Source organism: Saimiri boliviensis, chromosome 1 (assembly GCF_048565385.1).
Source record: "Saimiri boliviensis isolate mSaiBol1 chromosome 1, mSaiBol1.pri, whole genome shotgun sequence".
NCBI classification, from domain to species: domain Eukaryota; kingdom Metazoa; phylum Chordata; class Mammalia; order Primates; family Cebidae; genus Saimiri; species Saimiri boliviensis.
Genome location: NC_133449.1, coordinates 90821706 through 90840119, shown reverse-complemented (window position 1 = coordinate 90840119; position 18414 = coordinate 90821706). Strand labels below are relative to the sequence as shown.

The 18414-nt window shown below is 40.1% G+C and overlaps 1 protein-coding gene across 3 annotated transcripts in view; it reads right to left on the bottom strand.

Moving 5' to 3' along the window:
- Positions 1 to 5500: 5500 nt before the first annotated feature.
- The window catches only part of SEPTIN10 (septin 10), an 82829-nt gene continuing 69915 nt past the window's right edge, over positions 5501 to 18414 (bottom strand). For 2 of the 3 annotated variants that reach the window (XM_039459857.2, XM_074400298.1), the window contains 3 exons: positions 16610 to 16742; positions 9256 to 9443; positions 7577 to 8739 (listed from right to left, as the gene is read on the bottom strand). In XM_039459857.2, the coding sequence (XP_039315791.2) occupies positions 8622 to 8739; positions 9256 to 9443; positions 16610 to 16742 (439 nt within the window). In that variant the 3' untranslated portion in view covers positions 7577 to 8621. The other variant, XM_039459831.2, reaches the window with a different exon arrangement.

Here is an 18414-nt window from a genome sequence, read left to right as displayed (position 1 = left end):
AATGTTCATACTATGAATTACATTAATTCCCTGTCAAAACCACGTAGCATTTCTGGAATAAACCAACATGGACATGAGGTACTATTGTCTTTATGTATTCTTGGGTTCTGTTTGTTAGCATTTTGTTTAGGATTTTTGCATTTCTGATGAGTGAGAACAGAATATAATTATCCTTTCTCAAACGTCCTTACCAGGCTTTCAAATGAGAAGTCATACTGGCCTTATGAGTTTAGGAATTTTTTTTTTTAACCTGTGCTTGGGGATGTATTAGTTTTCTATTGCTGCCATAACAAATTACCATAAACTTGGTGGCTTAAAGTAAGACAAACATTTAGGAACGGCAGGGCTTGGTGGCTCATATCTGTAATCTCAGCACTTTGGGAGGTGGGGGCAGGGCACATCACTTGAATTTAGGAGTTCAAGACAAGCCTGGGCAATGTGACAAAACCCTGTCTCTACAAAAAATTTAAAAACTAGCCATTTAGGTGTGGGTCTCTACCTGGGACTCCAGCTACTTGGGAGGCTGAGGTGGGAGGACTGCTTGAGCCCAGGAGGCAGGGGTTAGAGTGAGCCGTGATTATGCCACTGCACTGCACTCGTCTCCCAAAAAAAAAAAAAAGGCAATACAAATTTATCTTATGAAGTTTAGAAATCTGACTCACACTTCACTGGGCTGAAGTCCAGGTATCAGCAGGGCTGTGTTCCTTCTGCAGGCTCTAGGGGAAAATTCTTTTCTTTGGTTCTTCCAGCTCCAGAGGCCACCTCCCCTCCTTGGCTTGTGGAAGGAGCGCCTTCCTCCACCCTAAAAGCCAGCAGCACTGTAACCTTCTGACCCAGCTTCAGCTGTCACATCTCCCTCCTGCTCACAACCAGAAAAGGCTCCCAGCTTTCAAGGACCCAACCATATCTAGACAGTCCAGGATCATTTTCCTATCTCAAGGTCTACAGCCTTAATCACATCTGCAAAATCCCTTTTGCCAGAAAGGGGAGCATATTCATAGGTCCAAAAATAAGGGTGTGGATGTCTCTTGGGGCCATTATTCACCAACCACAGGGAGAGTTTGTGAAAGACAGGCTTTCTTTAAACATCTCAAAGGATTCACAAATAAAGTTATCTCAGCCTGACCTTCATGGGAACTTTAATTACGCTTTGTCTTTTTTTTTTTTTTTTAAAGACAGAGTCTCTGTCCTCCAGGCTAGAGTGCAGTGGCATGATCTCAGCTCACTGCAGCCTTTGCCTCCCAGGTTCAAGCAATTCTCATGCCTCAGCCTCCAAATAGCTGGAATTACAGGCCTGCACCAACACACCCGATTAATTTTTTTGTATTTTTAGTAGAGATGGGGTTTCACCATGTTGGCCAGGCTGGTCTCAAACTCCTAGCGTCAAGTGAATCACCCTCCTCAGCCTCTCAAAGTGCTGGGATTAGAGGGATGAGCCACCACAGCTGGCCTGCATTGTCTTTGCTGTATTTCCTATTAATTCTTATATTAACACATTAATTTTCTACGCAAATTTTTCTATATTTTCAAATGTATTGACAAGGTTTTAATGTCCACCACATCTGTAGTGATATCCTTTTATTCTGTTTTTTAACTTTAGAAGAAAAAAACAGGTTTGCTGACGTATTTGCATATCATAAACAATATTTTGGCCAGGCATGGTGACTCATGCCTGTAATCCCAGCACTTTGGGAGGCTGAAGCAGGCAGATCACGAGGTCAGGAGTTGAAGACCAGCCTAACCAATATGGTGAAACTCTGTCTCTACTAAAAATGCAAAAATTAGCTGGGCATGGTGGCACGCACCTGTAGTCCCTGCTACTTGAGAGGCTGAGGCAGGAGGATCGCTTGAACCTAGAAGTGGAGGTTGCACTGAGCCAAGATCATGCCACTGCACTCCAGCCTGGGTGACAGAGCAAGGCTCAGTCTCAAACAAAACAGAACAAAGTAGTATTTTAAGTGCACATTCTATGAGTCTTTACAAATGTAGGTAGCCAGGTGACCACCACAATAAAGACATGGAGCATTCCGAATACTGTACCACCCCAAAAGGTTTCATGTGCACTTTGAAGTCCACCCATGAAGCCTGGGAACCACAGCTTTTTGTTTTTTGAGGCAGAGAGTCTCACTCTGTCGCCCAAGCTGGAGTGCAGTGGCACAATCTTGGCTCGCTGCAACCTCCACCTACTGGATTTAAGCAATTCTTCTGTCTCAGCCTCCTAGGTAGCTGAGAAAAAAAATTAGCCCGTGTGCGCTACCACACGGGCTAATTTTTTTTTTTTTTTTTTTTTTGAGTCTTGCTCTGTTGCCCAGGTTGGAATGCAATGGCGCCATCTTAGCTCACTGCAGCCTCCAACTCCCTGGTTCAAGTGATTCTCCTGCCTCAGCCTCCTGAGTAGCTGGGATTACAGGCATGCACCATCACACCCAGCTAATTTTTGTATTTTTAGAAGAGATGGCATCTCCCCATATTGGCCAGGCTGGTCTTGAACTCCAGACCTCAGGTGATTCACCCACGTTGGCCTCCCAAAGTGTTAGGATTACAGGTGTGAGCCGCAGCGCCCAGCCAATTTTTGTATTTTTATGAGACAGGGTTTCACCATGCTGGCTGGGCTGGTCTTGAACACCCGACCTCAGGTGATCTACCCACCTTGGCCTCCCAAAGTGCTGGGATTACAAGTGTAAGCCTGGCCACAACCACAGCTTTGTCCCTATAGTTTTGCTTTGGAAAAAAATGTCACATAAATGAAGTCATGCTGTATGTAGCCTTCTACATCTGGCTTAAGAGCATAATATAACTGGGATTCATCTGTGGTTTTGTACATACCAGTAGCTTGTTCCTTTTCATTGTATGGATGAACCATAACTTGTTTATGTGTTTACCAGTTGATGGACACTTGTGTTGTTTTGAGTTTTGGCAGATGAAGGCTGCCACAAACTTTTAGACGGGTCCTGATCAAACATGTGTCTTCTTTCCTCTTGAGTACATATCTAGGACTGGGATTGCTAGGCTGTATGGTGCTGAGCTGAGCAAAACAAGTTCCCTTAGACACAGGAATTTTTTAGCTTTTTATTATTGGTTTCTATCTTAACTGTATTATAATCAACAACATAATCTGTATGATTTCATTCCTTTAAAGGTATTGAGTCTTGCTTTATAGTAAAACAGTCAACTCCATGTTCCACGTGTGCTTGAAGATAATGAGCATTCTCTGGGTACACTGTTTTATCTACACTCACAAAGCCAAGGCTGTTGCATGTTTTCTTCAAGTCTCCCATATCTGCACTGATTTTTAGTCTGTTTGGCCTATCATACACAAGTGGTATGTTTAAATCTCTCACTAAGTGTGAATCTGAATTTTCCTATATTCCCATCAATTTTTGCTTTACATACACTGAAGCTATTATTTTGTACATAGGAACATATAGTTCAGACTGCAATTTATTTTACAGGTCTCTCTTCATCCCTAGCAATGCTTTTGGCCTTAAAGTTCTCTTAGTATACAGAAAATATTGGCCAGGCACAATGGCTCATGCCTGTAACTTCAACACTTTGGGAGGCTGAGGTGGGAGGATCACTTGAGGCCAGGAGTTTGAGACCAGCTTGGGCAAGACTCCGCCTCTACCAAAAAAAAAAAAAAAAAAGAGTGCGGCATGGTGATGTGCCTGACAGCAGGACTGCTGGAGCCCAGTTTAGGCTGCAGTGAGCTCTGACTGCGCCACTGTCGCACAACTTGAGCAATAGAGCAAGACTGTCTCAAACAGAACAAAACAAAACAGCTACAGATTAGCTTTTCGTTAAAATTTGAATAATGTATCTTTTCAACCTTTCTCGTCTATAAAAGCAAAATTCTAGACTGTTCTCTTGTAAACTACATATAGCTGCTTTTTTAGGAAACTTATCTAAAAAAATTTAAGAGCATGAAAAGTACTTACTGATACATGTGGGTCTAAACCTACCGTATCACATGTGTTCTGGTTGTCATACCTGTGTTATTTCCCGTAGCTTCCCACTTTCTTCTGTATTAGCATTTTAAAACCAGTTTTCCTATTAGTCTGGAAGTTACATCTCCATGTTGCATGGTTACCCTAGAGATGGCAAGAAGCAATTGTGACTTAGCTGTGACTGGGACTCCTTATTTCCCAGTTAAGGCAAGAACCTGAGATCCCTCGATTTACCCCATCCCCAATGTTTATGCCATTATTTTCTCATAATTTAATTCACTGTGTATTTTCAAGTCCCTAAGATGTTATAATTATTTTATACAGGCTATTCATTTGGATTTATCCATATGGCTACCATTTTCATTACTATACATTCCTTTCTACATGAGTATTGTTTAAATACTCCTTAGGTGAGTCCATTACGTATATCTCTCTAAAGGGTTGGCCTGCCCTTGGCCCAGCTCCCCGTCTGCCAATATCTCCTTCCCATAAACACTAGAGAACACCGAACTTTGTGAGGCCAAACCTTTCAATGGCTCCCACTGCCTGCCAGACAGGGCTTACAAACTCTTTCCTGACCCAGTCCTTACCTGCTTCTGAAACCTGACCCTTACCGGAGCCCCACTCCTCCCTGGTACTGACAGTGCTCAACTACTTTTCAGTGCATACAACATGCTGTGCCTTGTACTGGGTCTGACTTCTTTCATTCACTGGGCAAATTGCTCCAGTCCCTCAGGACCAGTCACTTCCTTGGATGGCTCCTTGTGCTCTGTGAGGAGACAGACACCCTTCTCAGAGTGCCCTGCTCCAAATCTGCTTGCCTGTCCAACCTGCTCCGGCTACTCCACGATGCATGGATGGCCCGAATCACGTTGTGTCCCCATTTCCTGGCCCAATACAAACATGGGGCCTATACCGAGTTCATCCACAATATGGTGATAATAATCCCAGTAATGCTTTTTCCTTGTGTTGCTTTGAAGCTCAAATCCTAGTCTATGCCAAAGAGCTTTAAAAGTCAGAGGGAGTACATACCAGGATTAATGACTGTTTGTTAGAGGCAATTGTTTCATAAGCTTAATAGGAAAAATTTTTCAACAAAACATGACTAGCTTTATTTTATTCCCAGGAGATTAATTTAAGCATCAGTGGATAATTCATTTTCTAACCTTGTGCCTGATAATAAATTAGCTTTGTAATAAGAAGTCATTGTTGGCCGGGTGCGGTGGCTCAAGCCTGTAATCCCAGCACTTTGGGAGGCCGAGGCGGGTGGATCACGAGGTCAAGAGATCGAGACCATCCTGGTCAACATGGTGAAACCCCGTCTCTACTAAAAATACAAAAAATTAGCTGGGCATGGTGGTGCGTGCCTGTAATCCCAGCTACTCAGGAGGCTGAGGCAGGAGAATTGCCTGAACCCAGGAGGCGGAGGTTGCGGTGAGCCGAGATCGCGCCATTGCACTCCAGCCTGGGCAACAAGAGCGAAACTCTGTCTCAAAAAAAAAAAAAAATAGAAGAAGTCATTGTTAATTTTTTTTTCTTGGTTGCCCAACTTTTAAAATAAAATCTTACATGGAACCCAAATATATGAAATACATTAAAAATTCACATTGTGGTTGATGCAGGAGTGAGGCTTTCTCACAGCAGTCATCAGCAGTGCAAAACGACAGCCCTCCTGTTAAGTCCAGAGTCTTAGGCAGGTTTCCATTAAGTTATTTTCAACTAAAACTTGAGTAACTGTTTACCATTCCAACAACCCATCTCACACTTCAAAATACGTTCTCAGAGTCAAGGAGAGCTGCTTTATAAAGTGTGGTCAAATATAGCCACATATATAACAAACACTCCCACAGTGTCACCAAGCCCCTCTGTGAGTAGCCTGCTCAGCTGGCACTAAGTACCATTGTGCTGGCCCGGCTTTGTACCTCAGGTCACCTACCCTCCAGGATTCCCCGTCTACCAGAATCTGGGTGTCACTGATCTTGAGAAGAAACTTCTGAGCTTGTTCTGTGACACATTTAATTTAATTACTGAAGTTTTAAAAGACTGATATTTGTGAATTTCAAATGCAAAAATAAAATTTAACGTGTACAGATAAATTGTGCTATGCAAGGCTTTATTTACAACTTAGATGACTTTATGATTGCTCACAATCTGACACAGACTAATAAGTTTTGTCTGAAAATACTCATAAAATACCTCATTTTCAAAATAATTCAAAAATGTAATTGTTTTTAAAATGAATTTTCAAAAAGGAAAATTAAACACATTTTAGTAAATATATAGATGTTTTATTTGTCAAGAGTAAATGTCAGTTTTATTTAGAATATTCAAGTACAAAAAATGAAAATTTATCTACGAATGTTAAGAAATGTTAGAAATCATTAAAGTGTTGAGAATAGTAAGGCACTGAATGCAAACATCACATAAAATATGAATTATCTGCATTTTTATATCTTTAATATTCAGATGTTCATATTTTCTTAAAAAATATTTTTAATAAAATGATTCAACCTTATTATCTTTCCCCTGGAAGGCAGAGTTTAAACAAGTATGTAATGAAATGTTTTCCTAACGAAAACTGAGATGCACCCATGTTCAAAGGTACTTTCTCATTAGAAAAAAAAAGGGTTTATATAGCTGGATGTGTTAACTTTTAAAGATATTTTGTTTCACCACAGTAATACATCAGCCACAATAAGGCATCCTGAAGTATGAAGTCATCATGTTAAATAATTTGACACAAAAGCTTAAGATCATATCACCAATAGGGTAACTGCATCAAAAATTTCAGTTCTATAAAACTATTAAGAAGTTAGAGTTTCAGCTCTATAATACATCCCAAAACATATTCCCCCAAATTTTTAGTATATATAAAAAAGGTTCATCTTGGACTATAAATGCAATCAGATAGCCCCGATATGAATGGGTTCTGTATTTTCAATGGCACTGACACTGTGCTCTTTGGTATAATGCACTGCAGTGACAATAGCTTGGTAGCAAGAGAAAAGATTCAGTCATCACAAAACAGCAACTTAAAAATTTCTAACAACAGTGAATATACATGAATACATAGGTACAAGCTAAGTATCCCTTATCCAAAATGCTAGCCACCAGAAATGTTTTGGTTCTTTCAGATTCTAGAATATCTGCATATACACAATGGGACCCAGCTCTAATTACATAGTTCATTTATGTTTCAAATACACCTTATACATATAGGCTGAAAGCAATTTATACAACATTTTTAGTAATTTTGTGCAAGAAACAAAATCTGTTTAAATTGAACCATCAGAAAACAAAGGTGTCAGGTGGGGAATTTTCCACTTGTGGGGTCAAGTCAGTGCTCAAAAAGATTCAGATTTTGAAGGTTTTGGATTTCAGATTTTTGAATTAGAGATGCTCAACTTATAATATCATTCACTCTGGCTTACATATTGACCTTGTGCTTGAGGGTACTTTTCCATAAAAATCAGTAACTGTGGCCGTTCACCAAATATAGACAAAGTGATAAAGAAAATAAAAACAACAAAATCAAAGTACACTTCTAGTTGTTTTTTTTTTAATAAAGTTTGCTTGTGATGATGACCTTCTGTGCTCTGGAACTTCTGTTTTACAAAAAATTGGAGCTGGAAAAAAAAAGAATCTTTTAATTGGCACAATTTTTAAAAAACATTCAAGAAGTAAAAATTAGCAAATATGCATCTAGTATATTATAGGATATCTAGCTACAGGACTTTGAAAAAGAAAAGAAAAGAAACAAAAACACCAAACCATATTTTCTTGAAGATAAATTCTTCTAGAAGAGTTCTCAAAAAATATGGGCTTGGTCCTGATTTTGCAAACAACAGCAGGGTTCTCAAATAGAGCAGGGTGATAATTTTGACAAGGTAAATGTAATTTATCTTTCATATATGAGAAAAAAATGGGAAATCTACTTTTAGTAACACTGGGTTAAGATGAAGAAAAAATAAATATTAATAAAAGATCAATTAGCTTTAAAATCCAAAGCAGGCTGAAAAGCAGTAGTAACTGTATAGTTTATCTTTCAAAATTAAATGCTTGAATAAAATATAGCTTTTATACTACCATCATATTTATTCTTTAACAAATAATTGCATGCCTACTATGTAGCAGACACTGCTCTAGCCTCTGGGGATGGCTATATCAATAAACAAGATGAAGATCCATGCTCTTGGAGAGCTTACATTAAAAGATCATACATGAGAATTCCTTTTTTCCAAAAATACCTGCAAAGTATATAGGCCAATAAAATCTGCCAAAGTCCTGTGGATTTACTTCTCCATATATAAAAACTTGAAAGCCACCATGAGCCAAGGTTATGTCCTCTTATTTTAAAGTTGAGTTGCAATATTCTGAAAATGGGTCTGAAATGGTAGGGAACATGGGAGCAGAGGATGCTGCTAGCACAGAGGCAGCTAGAGTAAACTGAGGCAGAGTCCCACAAATGAGCATTCTGAACAGAACAAGGCATGATGAATTTCCTCAACAGCCAAATAAGTAAACTGACAGGGAAAGTGGGAGAAATAAAACAAGGGACATAAAGTACAGAAGGAAATTATCAAAAAGGAAAAATAAACTTATTTTCTAAAACTTGAGTAACTGATTTTAACACATACCCCAAACCTACACGCCTTGTGATTATCATCCACATGCTACTCATGGCCGCCCCCTTGCACTGTGGCCCTCTCTACCTTTCTCTGCATCTTTACGTCCACCACTGGTTTCACAAGCTCTGACATCAACGCACAGGAGTTCGAATCGACAGCTTTGTTCCCTTATTAAAATAAAAATTCTCACAAGATCAGTATCAGTAGAATTTGTTCTAAAAAATCAAACCTAAGAATCAATTTGGCAAAATACTATTTTATGTCTGTAATTCCCCAACAAAGGGCACAGCTTCATTTAGACATGAAATTCAAAATAACTCATGGTAGGTCAGTGGCCATTAGCAGTGTACCAGGGCCACGGCTGGGCTATTAAATAAGAGCAACCATTTCCCCTTCAGCTAACTGATCCTTTTTACACTGTGATGTATTTCTATTTTGTTCATTCATTCATTCATTTTAGTGAATATTCACTGAACACATAACATGTGCCAGGTGCTGCTCTAGATGCTGGGAAAACAGCAGTGAACAAGAGGGACAACATCTCTCCTTTTCAGGAGCTGATATTTAGTTGCAGGAGGCAGATAAAGGATAAGGAAGCACAAGTAAGAAACACAAGGAAGATCCGACAGGGCAACGTGACAAGTGTGAGCAGGGCTGCCAGGGAGGGTGACTAGGCCTCTTACTTCTTACGGTCCTTGTCCTTCCTCAGATTGCTGCCTGTTGCTAGAAAGGACTGGTTGTGGAATATCTCGGAGGAAGCTTTCTTTTTAGAGAAAGCAATTATTTCTTCTTCCAAAAGTTTTCTCTTTTCGTCAAGCTTCATTCTCTCATCTTGGTGAAGTCTCCTAAGGTGCTCAAATTTGGCCTGTAGCTGGAAACAAAAGTGCAATCCCCACTGCTGACACAGCGTGGCAGCAGAGACATGCTCTCCCACTCAATAACACAAAGGTGGATCGCAAGGCGCAATACACAGTACCTCCAAATCTTTCTAAAGTCTCAATAGTTCATGCTTCAAGGAAAAGTTTACATATGAAATTCCCTTGGTAAGTTTTATTTTAAGTGAGTTCCAATGCAAAAAAAAAAAAATGCTTAAACCAAATATAATAAATATCATAGTCTTACGAACAAAACTGTTTTAAAAATGTGACATTTTCCTAGTTTTTATTTTCTCATATATTTTCCCCACAAAACCTCTTAAAGTCTCTCAAGTCCATGCTCAATAAAAGAGATGCAAAGTATAGAAGGAAATTACCAGAAAGGAAAAAAAACAGCAACGCTATTTTCCAAATAAAATATGTGCAGTAAACAGTTACTGTAAAATTGCACTGGTAAACATCACTGGAAAGCAAGTGTCAATTGTCAACTATGTCAAGAACATTAAAACTGTATTATATTTTTCCATAGTCTTTCAATGTCTTGAAATCTAGGCTTTAAAAAATCCTAAATTCAGAAAAAGCTTTATATATAAAAATACTCATTGGAGTACAATGTATACTACAATAGGAAAAAAAATAGCCTAAGTATCCAATAAAGATAAAATCAAAGAATAAATTAATGCTAAATACATTTAATAAAGCTGTGGGAGAGCAGAATGTGCAGGACTGTTGAGCTGAGGGCAACTAAGAAGCAGCAGATAAAGAAAAGCTCTCTGACCTTCCTTTAGGTGCCTAAAGGCAGGATACAGATGTGCAAAGATGAAAGGTATCCAGCCCCCTACCCCAATCAGAGAGCACAAAGGTTAATCACCAAAGACAACTTCAGACCCTTCTGGGACTGGAGACTGGTGCCAGACAGATTTACATCAACTAGCTTTACTAACTAGCCTCCATCTGCCAGCTACGTGCCTTCCTCCAAGTTGCTACCCTGAGAGACTCCAAGTCCTTTTCCTTTGTCTTGTCATTTCTCTAAAATCTAACTGTTCTTTGTTGAAGATGCTATAGAACAGGTGTCCCCAAACTATGGGCCTGCGGGCCGCATGCGGCCCCCTGAGGCCATTTATCTGGCCCCCGCCGCACTTCAGGAAGGGGCACCTCTTTCATTGGTGGTCAGTGAGAGGAGCACAGTATGTGGCAGCCCTCCAACAGTCTGAGGGACAGTGAACTGGCCCCCTGTGTTAAAAGTTTGGGGACACCTGCTATAGAAGGCAGGATACAGATGCCTCTCTGAGAACTACTACTGACTGTATCTCCCATGTATATGTGAAATATACATGCTAGTATACATGTGAAATATTCCAGCTACAGGCCAAATTTGAGCACTGTTTTTCTTTTGTTAATCTGAGAATAAGGAGTTGTTCTAATTAAGAACCTACAGGGGTTATTCTTCCCCTATACAACTGTTAAATGAGTTTCACAAAAGTTAATAAGATTACATCAAGAGATTTCTCTCTTTTTTTTTTTTTTTGAGACAGAGTTCCGCTCTTGTTACCCAGGCTGGAGTGCAATGGCGCGATCTCGGCTCACCGCAACCTCCGCCTCCTGGGTTCAGGCAATTCTCCTGCCTCAGCCTCCTGAGTAGCTGGGATTACAGGCACGCACCACCATGCCCAGCTAATTTTTTGTATTTTTAGTAGAGACGGGGTTTCACTATGTTGACCAGGATGGTCTCGATCTCTTGACCTCGTGATCCACCCACCTCGGCCTCCCAAAGTGCTGGGATTACAGGCTTGAGCCACCGCGCCCGGCAAGAGACTTCTCTTAAGCAAAAAAAGCAGAAGAAAAAATATTTAAAGGACACAATTCAGTACTTTTCATCTACTTGGGGCTGAAAATCACCTTGATAAACCACATAAAGGGAGCGATGTTCACCTTGGATGTCAACTTAGGGGCAGGCCTTTTACTTTATTTCGCTCCACAATTTAAGGAATGCCCTATATGGATTATAGAAGGCGTATGTCTCAAAACAATGAAGGGCATTCATGTAAAACTCTGGAAACTTAAAAAGGAAGCTTTAAAACAACTGGGATATACCAAAAGAAAAAAATCTATTTAATATTTTTACCATGATGGCTGGCATTGAGTAAGCACTCAATAAATACTAGCCATTGTTATTAACAGAAATTAATAGAAATCTCGGCTTGCTCCAACCGCCACCATGGGTAGTTCTTTCTGTGTGCTTTGTTCTGTTACAGCTGCAAAAGAGAAACCCTTAGCACACATGTGCTGGGGCAACTGTGGGATCAATGTCTCCCTGAGGATTACTTAGGAACTACATCTTTCTCATTTTTATACCCCTAGAGCAGCACACAATGCTGCTCATGAAAGAATTCTAAAAGATGTAGAAGAACTAGTAATGAGAAGAAATACAGATGAAAGTTATGTGAAGTTCTGAATGCAAATTCAAAGAGACAAGGTCCAAGAAAGAATGCAGGTAGAGATGGTTTAATTGTGGCTTACCCCCACCAAAAAAATCTAGGGTGTAAAGCCAGCTCCATGTGAATCAGCGTCAGCTCCATACAAATCAGCTGTGTGCTGTGCCTTCTAACAACACAACCACAGTGTCTAGAATCTACATTTTAAAAGATAACCTTGTTTTTGGTCCTCTGGTCCAGTCAGGTAAATCTGAGATTAACATTTTAGTTCTGGGTAGCAACCTAGCATTCATGCAAACAAAGCAGGACTTGGTGTCTAGAAAAAGATGACATATAATAGTTGAGGAAATATTTCACTGAAAATCAGAGACTGAGGGAAGAAACCAGCAAGCTCAACTCCATTCTAATAAAACTGTTATGTTCCAAATATGGAATAGGTTGTCCTGTGAGCCAGCGAGCACCTGACAGGAAAAGTATTCAAAGGGAAACAAGACTGAAACAGATGATTAAGGCCCTTCTAACCTAAGAAGCTTTAATCCAGAGGATGCCTTTTCAGAGAAGCATCAGTTCCTTTGTATTTGCTTATTTAAATGATTCTTGCTTTTAAAAAAGTTACATATTAGGTACGTGTGTGTGTGTTTAAAGGGGCAAGCTCCCCAGTTGTCATTCAAATCAGTGGCACAAACAGAGAACTCTCTGAACATGTGTGCACGCAGGATGTGGGACAGCAGCAGGAGCAGGGCAAAGTCTGGAAAGGGAGCAGCAGGTTTCTATCACATGAATAGAGATAGTTCTCTGGTTACTCAAATGGAGGCTGCATACCTCATATGCACACTAAAATATCTCGAAAGGTCACAGAGCACTTCATACATCATTCATGAGGTTGACTAAAAAATTCCAGGAAAAGGCTGGGCACGGTGGCTCAAGCCTGTAATCCCAGCACTTTGGGAGGCCGAGGCGGGCGGATCACAAGGCCAAGAGATCGAGACCATCCTGGTCAACATGGTGAAATCCCGTCTCTATTAAAAATACAAAAAATTGGCCGGGCGCGGTGGCTCAAGCCTATAATCCCAGCACTTTGGGAGGCCGAGGCGGGTGGATCACAAGGTCAAGAGATTGAGACCAACCTTGGTCAACAAGGTGAAACCCCGTCTCTACTAAAAATACAAAAAAATAGCTGGGCATGGTGGTGCATGCCTGTAATCCCAGCTACTCAGGAGGCTGAGGCAGGAGAATTGCCTGAACTCAGGAGGCAGAGGTTGTGGTGAGCCGAGATCGCGCCATTGCACTCCAGCCTAGGTAACAAAAGTGAAACTCCGTCTCAAAAAAAAAAAAAAAAAAAAATTCCAGGAAAAATACAAAGAGGAAAACATTAAACAACAGGGGGTGGGGCAGGACTATTATTCACACTGCATGGCATTTCCAGCTCTGGCTACCAACAATCTATTCCATATACATGAAGCATTCATGCATGGTTCCATTATTCCCTACAAAAGGCAGTTAATTCAAACATATTTTCAAATTCTCAAAAAATTAAAAACAAGGGATCTTTTGTGCTACTGACAGTCACCAATTCTCTTAAGATTAAACCATCAATATGGTACAATAGTCCCCCCTATTCCTTGGGAAATACGTTCCAAGACTCTGGGAGAACAGCTGAAGCCACAGGTGGTACCGTACCCTATGTTTTTCCGTATATATAGACACCTATGGTAAAGTTAAGGCACAGTAAAAAACTAACAACAATAAAATAGAACAATTATAACAATACATGTAATAAAAGTTACGTGAATGTCGTCTCTCTCTCTCAAAATGTCTTATTGTAATATTTTCAGACCATGGTTGACCACGGGTAACTGAAACTTCAGAAAGTCAAACAGAGAATTAAGGGGGGACTACTGTACAAGGCCGTATCTTTTGTAAACACTATTTTTAAGGATACTGCACATTCTGTTACTCAAGGATCCTTTTAAAAGCATCCCCTTTTTTTTTTTTTTTTTTTTTTTTTTTGAGACAGTCTCACTCTTGCCCAGGCTGGAGTGTGGTGGCACAATCTTGGCTCACTGCAACCTCTGCCTTCTGGGTTCAAATGATTCTACTGCCTCAGCCTCCTGAGTAGCTGGGATTACAGGCACATGCCACTACACCTGGCTAATTTTTGTATTTTTAGGAAGGATGGGTTTCACTATATTGGCCAGGCTGGTCTTGAACTCCTGATCTCAAGTAATCCACCCACTTCGGCCTCCCAAAGTGCTAGGATTATAGGCATGAGCCACCACACCCAGCCCCATTTCTGCTGAGCTAGCAGATGACTTCCATCTAAGCTCTGTGTGGTCCCTTCTGCCCGGCCTGCCTAGAAGTTACAGCCCAGTCTTCGTGTTCACTTAAAAATTCCCTCGATCCAGGACTCTCGGCTACCCTCTGTGCAAGTCCCTTCTTCGTACCCAGTATTATAAGGCTCCCGTTCTCCTCGTGTTCATGGTTGTAACAACATAGCTACAGTTTAAAACTGTAAATTACTGAGAATACTTTTTGAAAACACAAGGGGCATAAATGTCAAATGAAAAAGTTATCCCAAGATACAGACTGACATATCATATTGAGAAGAAATAATACCTTAACGATGGTCATGTCACCTAAGGGATAAATATAAACTACTTTTTCTTGTAGTGGAGGAAGGCATATGGGAAATTGGTGTGTCACACATAGGATGCCTCATTAGTTCTTCTAGAATTTTATCAGTAAAGGTATAGGAAAGACAGCACGTCAACAATATTTGGAGACATCATTTGTTCTCTGCATCTCCCCACTCTAGTCATTTAATGTTCACACACCCTTATCTGAGTACACAGCATTTTACTAAGCTACATATAAAAATCTAGATTTATACGAAAGATAAATTAAAGGATATTTGTTTCACAATAATACTGGCAAGGCCATTTTAAATAACAGTCCTTTAATATATAATTAAATAATGTTTTGAGTGGTATCTTTTTATTAGTGAATTGGTAAAACTAAGAATCATGCTATATAAGAGAGAAACTCCTGAATAAAAGAGAAGAAACTAAACAAACATAATATCCATGTGCAATATGCGATCTGTGATTGCATCCTGGTTCAAAAACAAAAACAGAAAAATCACCAAACAAAATGGAATGAAAGCCAATCTTGGGCAATTGGGGAAATCTGAATAAGGACTGAAGATTGGGTGAGATTATGATATTCCTATTTTCTTAGGTAAAGGGAAGAACATAGGAATCCTATACTTTCACTTTTCTGTTGTTTGAATTTTTTCCAAACAAAACATCAAAATTCAAATTATAAACAGATTAGTAAACTATTACTTTTACAAAACCATTTCCTGCAGGGTTCATTTACACAGCAATATAAGTGCACTTGAAATAATAATCTAGCACAATTGGATTACAGATTGACTCTTCAAGAAATTGTGTATTTTTAAGAAAATAGCTTTACTCAAAACCTAAACTGCTGCTTAAGAACTAGAAGCAAACAAAACTATGCAAGTTCAGTGGTGATATTTTTGGTGCCGGGGTACCCCAAGGTCATCTAGACCAGGGGTCCCCAACCCCAGGTCATGGGCCAGTACTGGTCGATGGCCTGTTAGGAACTGGGCTGTATAGCATGAGGTGAGGGGCAGGCAAACAAGCATGACTACCTGAGTTCCGCCTCCTGTCAGATCAGTAGTGGTATCAGATTCCCATAGGAGCGCAAACTCTATTGTGAACTGCACACGGGAGGGATCTAGGTTGTGCACTCCTTATGAGAACCGAATGCCTGAAGATCTGAGGTAGAACAGTTTCATCCTGAAACCATCTCCCCTGGTCCATGGAAAAACTGTCTTCCATGAAACAGGTCCCTGGTGCCAAAAAGGTTGGGAACCACTGATTTAGACCACCTAACTGCACCCTGAGAGACTGAGTTCAAAAGGGAAGTAAAGCTATATCACAGCCTTCACAGATATCCATTTTAGTGCAAACAACCACCCCAGCAACACTCAAAAAAGGCTTTATTAAGCCACAATAAAAACGTTTATGGCTCATGGTTAAAATATTTCTTAATAACTTAGTCCACTACAAGCCCTTGATAAACCATTTCTAAAGGGAAATGGAAGAATATTTGTTCAAAAGGCCAAAATTATCTTTGGTCTCAGTCACAGGAGTGAGATGACAAAGGGAAGGTCATCATTTGAAAGGCATTGCAGTAACAGCATACACTATGTTGCCGCTGTGGCTGTGATGCCCACTATCTTCAGGCGTTGGCCTGTGGCAAATGTGGCTTACCCTGCCAGGCACAAGAAAACATCCAGTGGTGTTTCTTCTTTTAGCCTGGGCACTAACAAAGACAAACTACCACTGGGACTGGTTGAATAAGGCACCTAAAAATTGTATATCATACATTCATGGATTCCACAAAAGAAAAATGCCTGCACCCAAGAAGGTAGCTGCTACAGCTTCCAGTTCATTGTAAGAATTTCAACGATTAGTCACTCCATAAATGTACTGCTTTAAAAAAAGAAAGCCAAAGTTTTCATTTAATTTCAGACTATGATTTTTAAATCAATATTCAAAGACTATGTGTTGGAAAAGCTACGTTTTAAAGAACAAGTTGCCTACAAAAGTATCTCAAGTAAATTCTTGGAATAAATCCTCCAAATTAATAGAACATCTAAAAAATAAATGCAAATCACATCAAACCAGCATACTTGCCTCTCTCTCAGCTTCTTTCAATATGGCTTCTTTCTCCTTTACTCGCTGCACGAACATCTGCTTCATTTCTTCTTCCTTCCTCTGACGTTCACCATGAAACTCATGTCTTTTGGCTTCATAGGTCTCTTGAAGACTAAAAAGTTATTTGTGTTACTCTCCTGTTAAAAAATCATATAGGCCAGGCATGGTGGCTCACACCTGTAATACCAAGACTTAGGAAGGCAAGGCAGGTGGATCACCTAAGGTCAGGAGTTCAAAAACCAGCCTGGCCAAGATGGTGAAACCCCATCTCTATAAAAACACAAAAATTAGCCCGGCATGATGGCAGGTGCCTGTAATCCCAGCTACTTGGGAGACTGAGGTGGGAGAGTCGCTTGAACTCGGGAGGCAGAGGTTGCAGTAGCCAAGATCACGGCATTGCACTCCAGCCAGGGTGAAAGAGCAAGACTATGTCTCAAAACAACAAAGTGATATAACTGGCCGGGCATGGTGGCTCACGTCTATAATCCCAGCACTTTGGGAGGCTGAGGCGGGCGGATCACCTGAGGTCAGGAGTTTAAGACTAGCCTGTCCAACATGGTGAAACCCTGTCTCTACTAAAAATTAGTCAGGCGTGGTGGCGTACACCTGTAGTTCCAGCTACATGAGGTGTTGAGGCAGGAGAATCGTTTGAGCCCAGGATGTGGAGGTTGCAGTGAGCCAAGATCGCACCACTGCACTCCAGCCTGGGTGACAGAGCGAGACTCTATTTCCAAAAAAAAAAAAAAGTGATAATAAACTTGCAAAAATACAAGTGCTCACTTAATGCTACCAATAGGTTCTTGAAAACTGCAACTTTAAGTGAAGCAATGTATAATTTAAACCAATTTTTACCATAGGGTAATTGATATAAACAAGAATTAAGTTCCTATGGCATATTTCTGGTCACAAAAACATCATCAAACTTCTAAGTAAAGACTCAAAACCCTTCTAATATTAAAGATTGAAATAAATGTGAGCTATATCCACATTTAAGAAAAATTAACAAAAATAAGTAGGACAATTTAATTACCCAATTTTTGGTGCATCCGTGAGTAATGGTAGTCATCGTGGTGGAGGTGAAATCAGGGAATAAACGTTTGCAAACGGAAAATTGTAAAGATCACCTCCTACCACAATGCAGTTCAAAAACAAACAATAACAAATATGGCAGGTTCACTGAGCACTTTCACACTGCATTGCTTATTGTCTTATATTTGTGTAGTTATTGTATTTAATAAATTTATACGTTGCAATAATATATATTCATTCATTGATTCATTCATTCATTCTCCAACCCGCTTACTCCAGTTCAGGGTCATGGGTGGCTAGAGCCTATCCTTGAAGCTAAGCAGGAACCAACCCTGGACAGCATGCCATTCCATTGCAGGGCACACTCACACCACCCACACTCAACTCAGACCAGGACAATTTAGACACGCCATGAACTTAACACTTACAGCTTTGGGATGTAAAATCCAGAGAACCCAGAGAAAACTTGTGCAGATAAAGGGAGAATGTGCCAACTCCACACAGACAGTGGCCTTCACTGGGAATCAATTTTTCTTGTCAATGTTATAACAAAATGACACTGAACAAAACATCGTTATTCAAGAACCTGCTGTACATCTCATGTTTGGCCCCATATATGTAACAGGTACCAGTATCTTTTTATACATGGTAACCAAAAACATAAAATTTCCTATAGCATGAGATATGAAGCCACCCATGTTAGTGCTGTTATGGAGTACTAGAGTTCTGAAGTCTCTGCTTCAGCAAATCCTTTA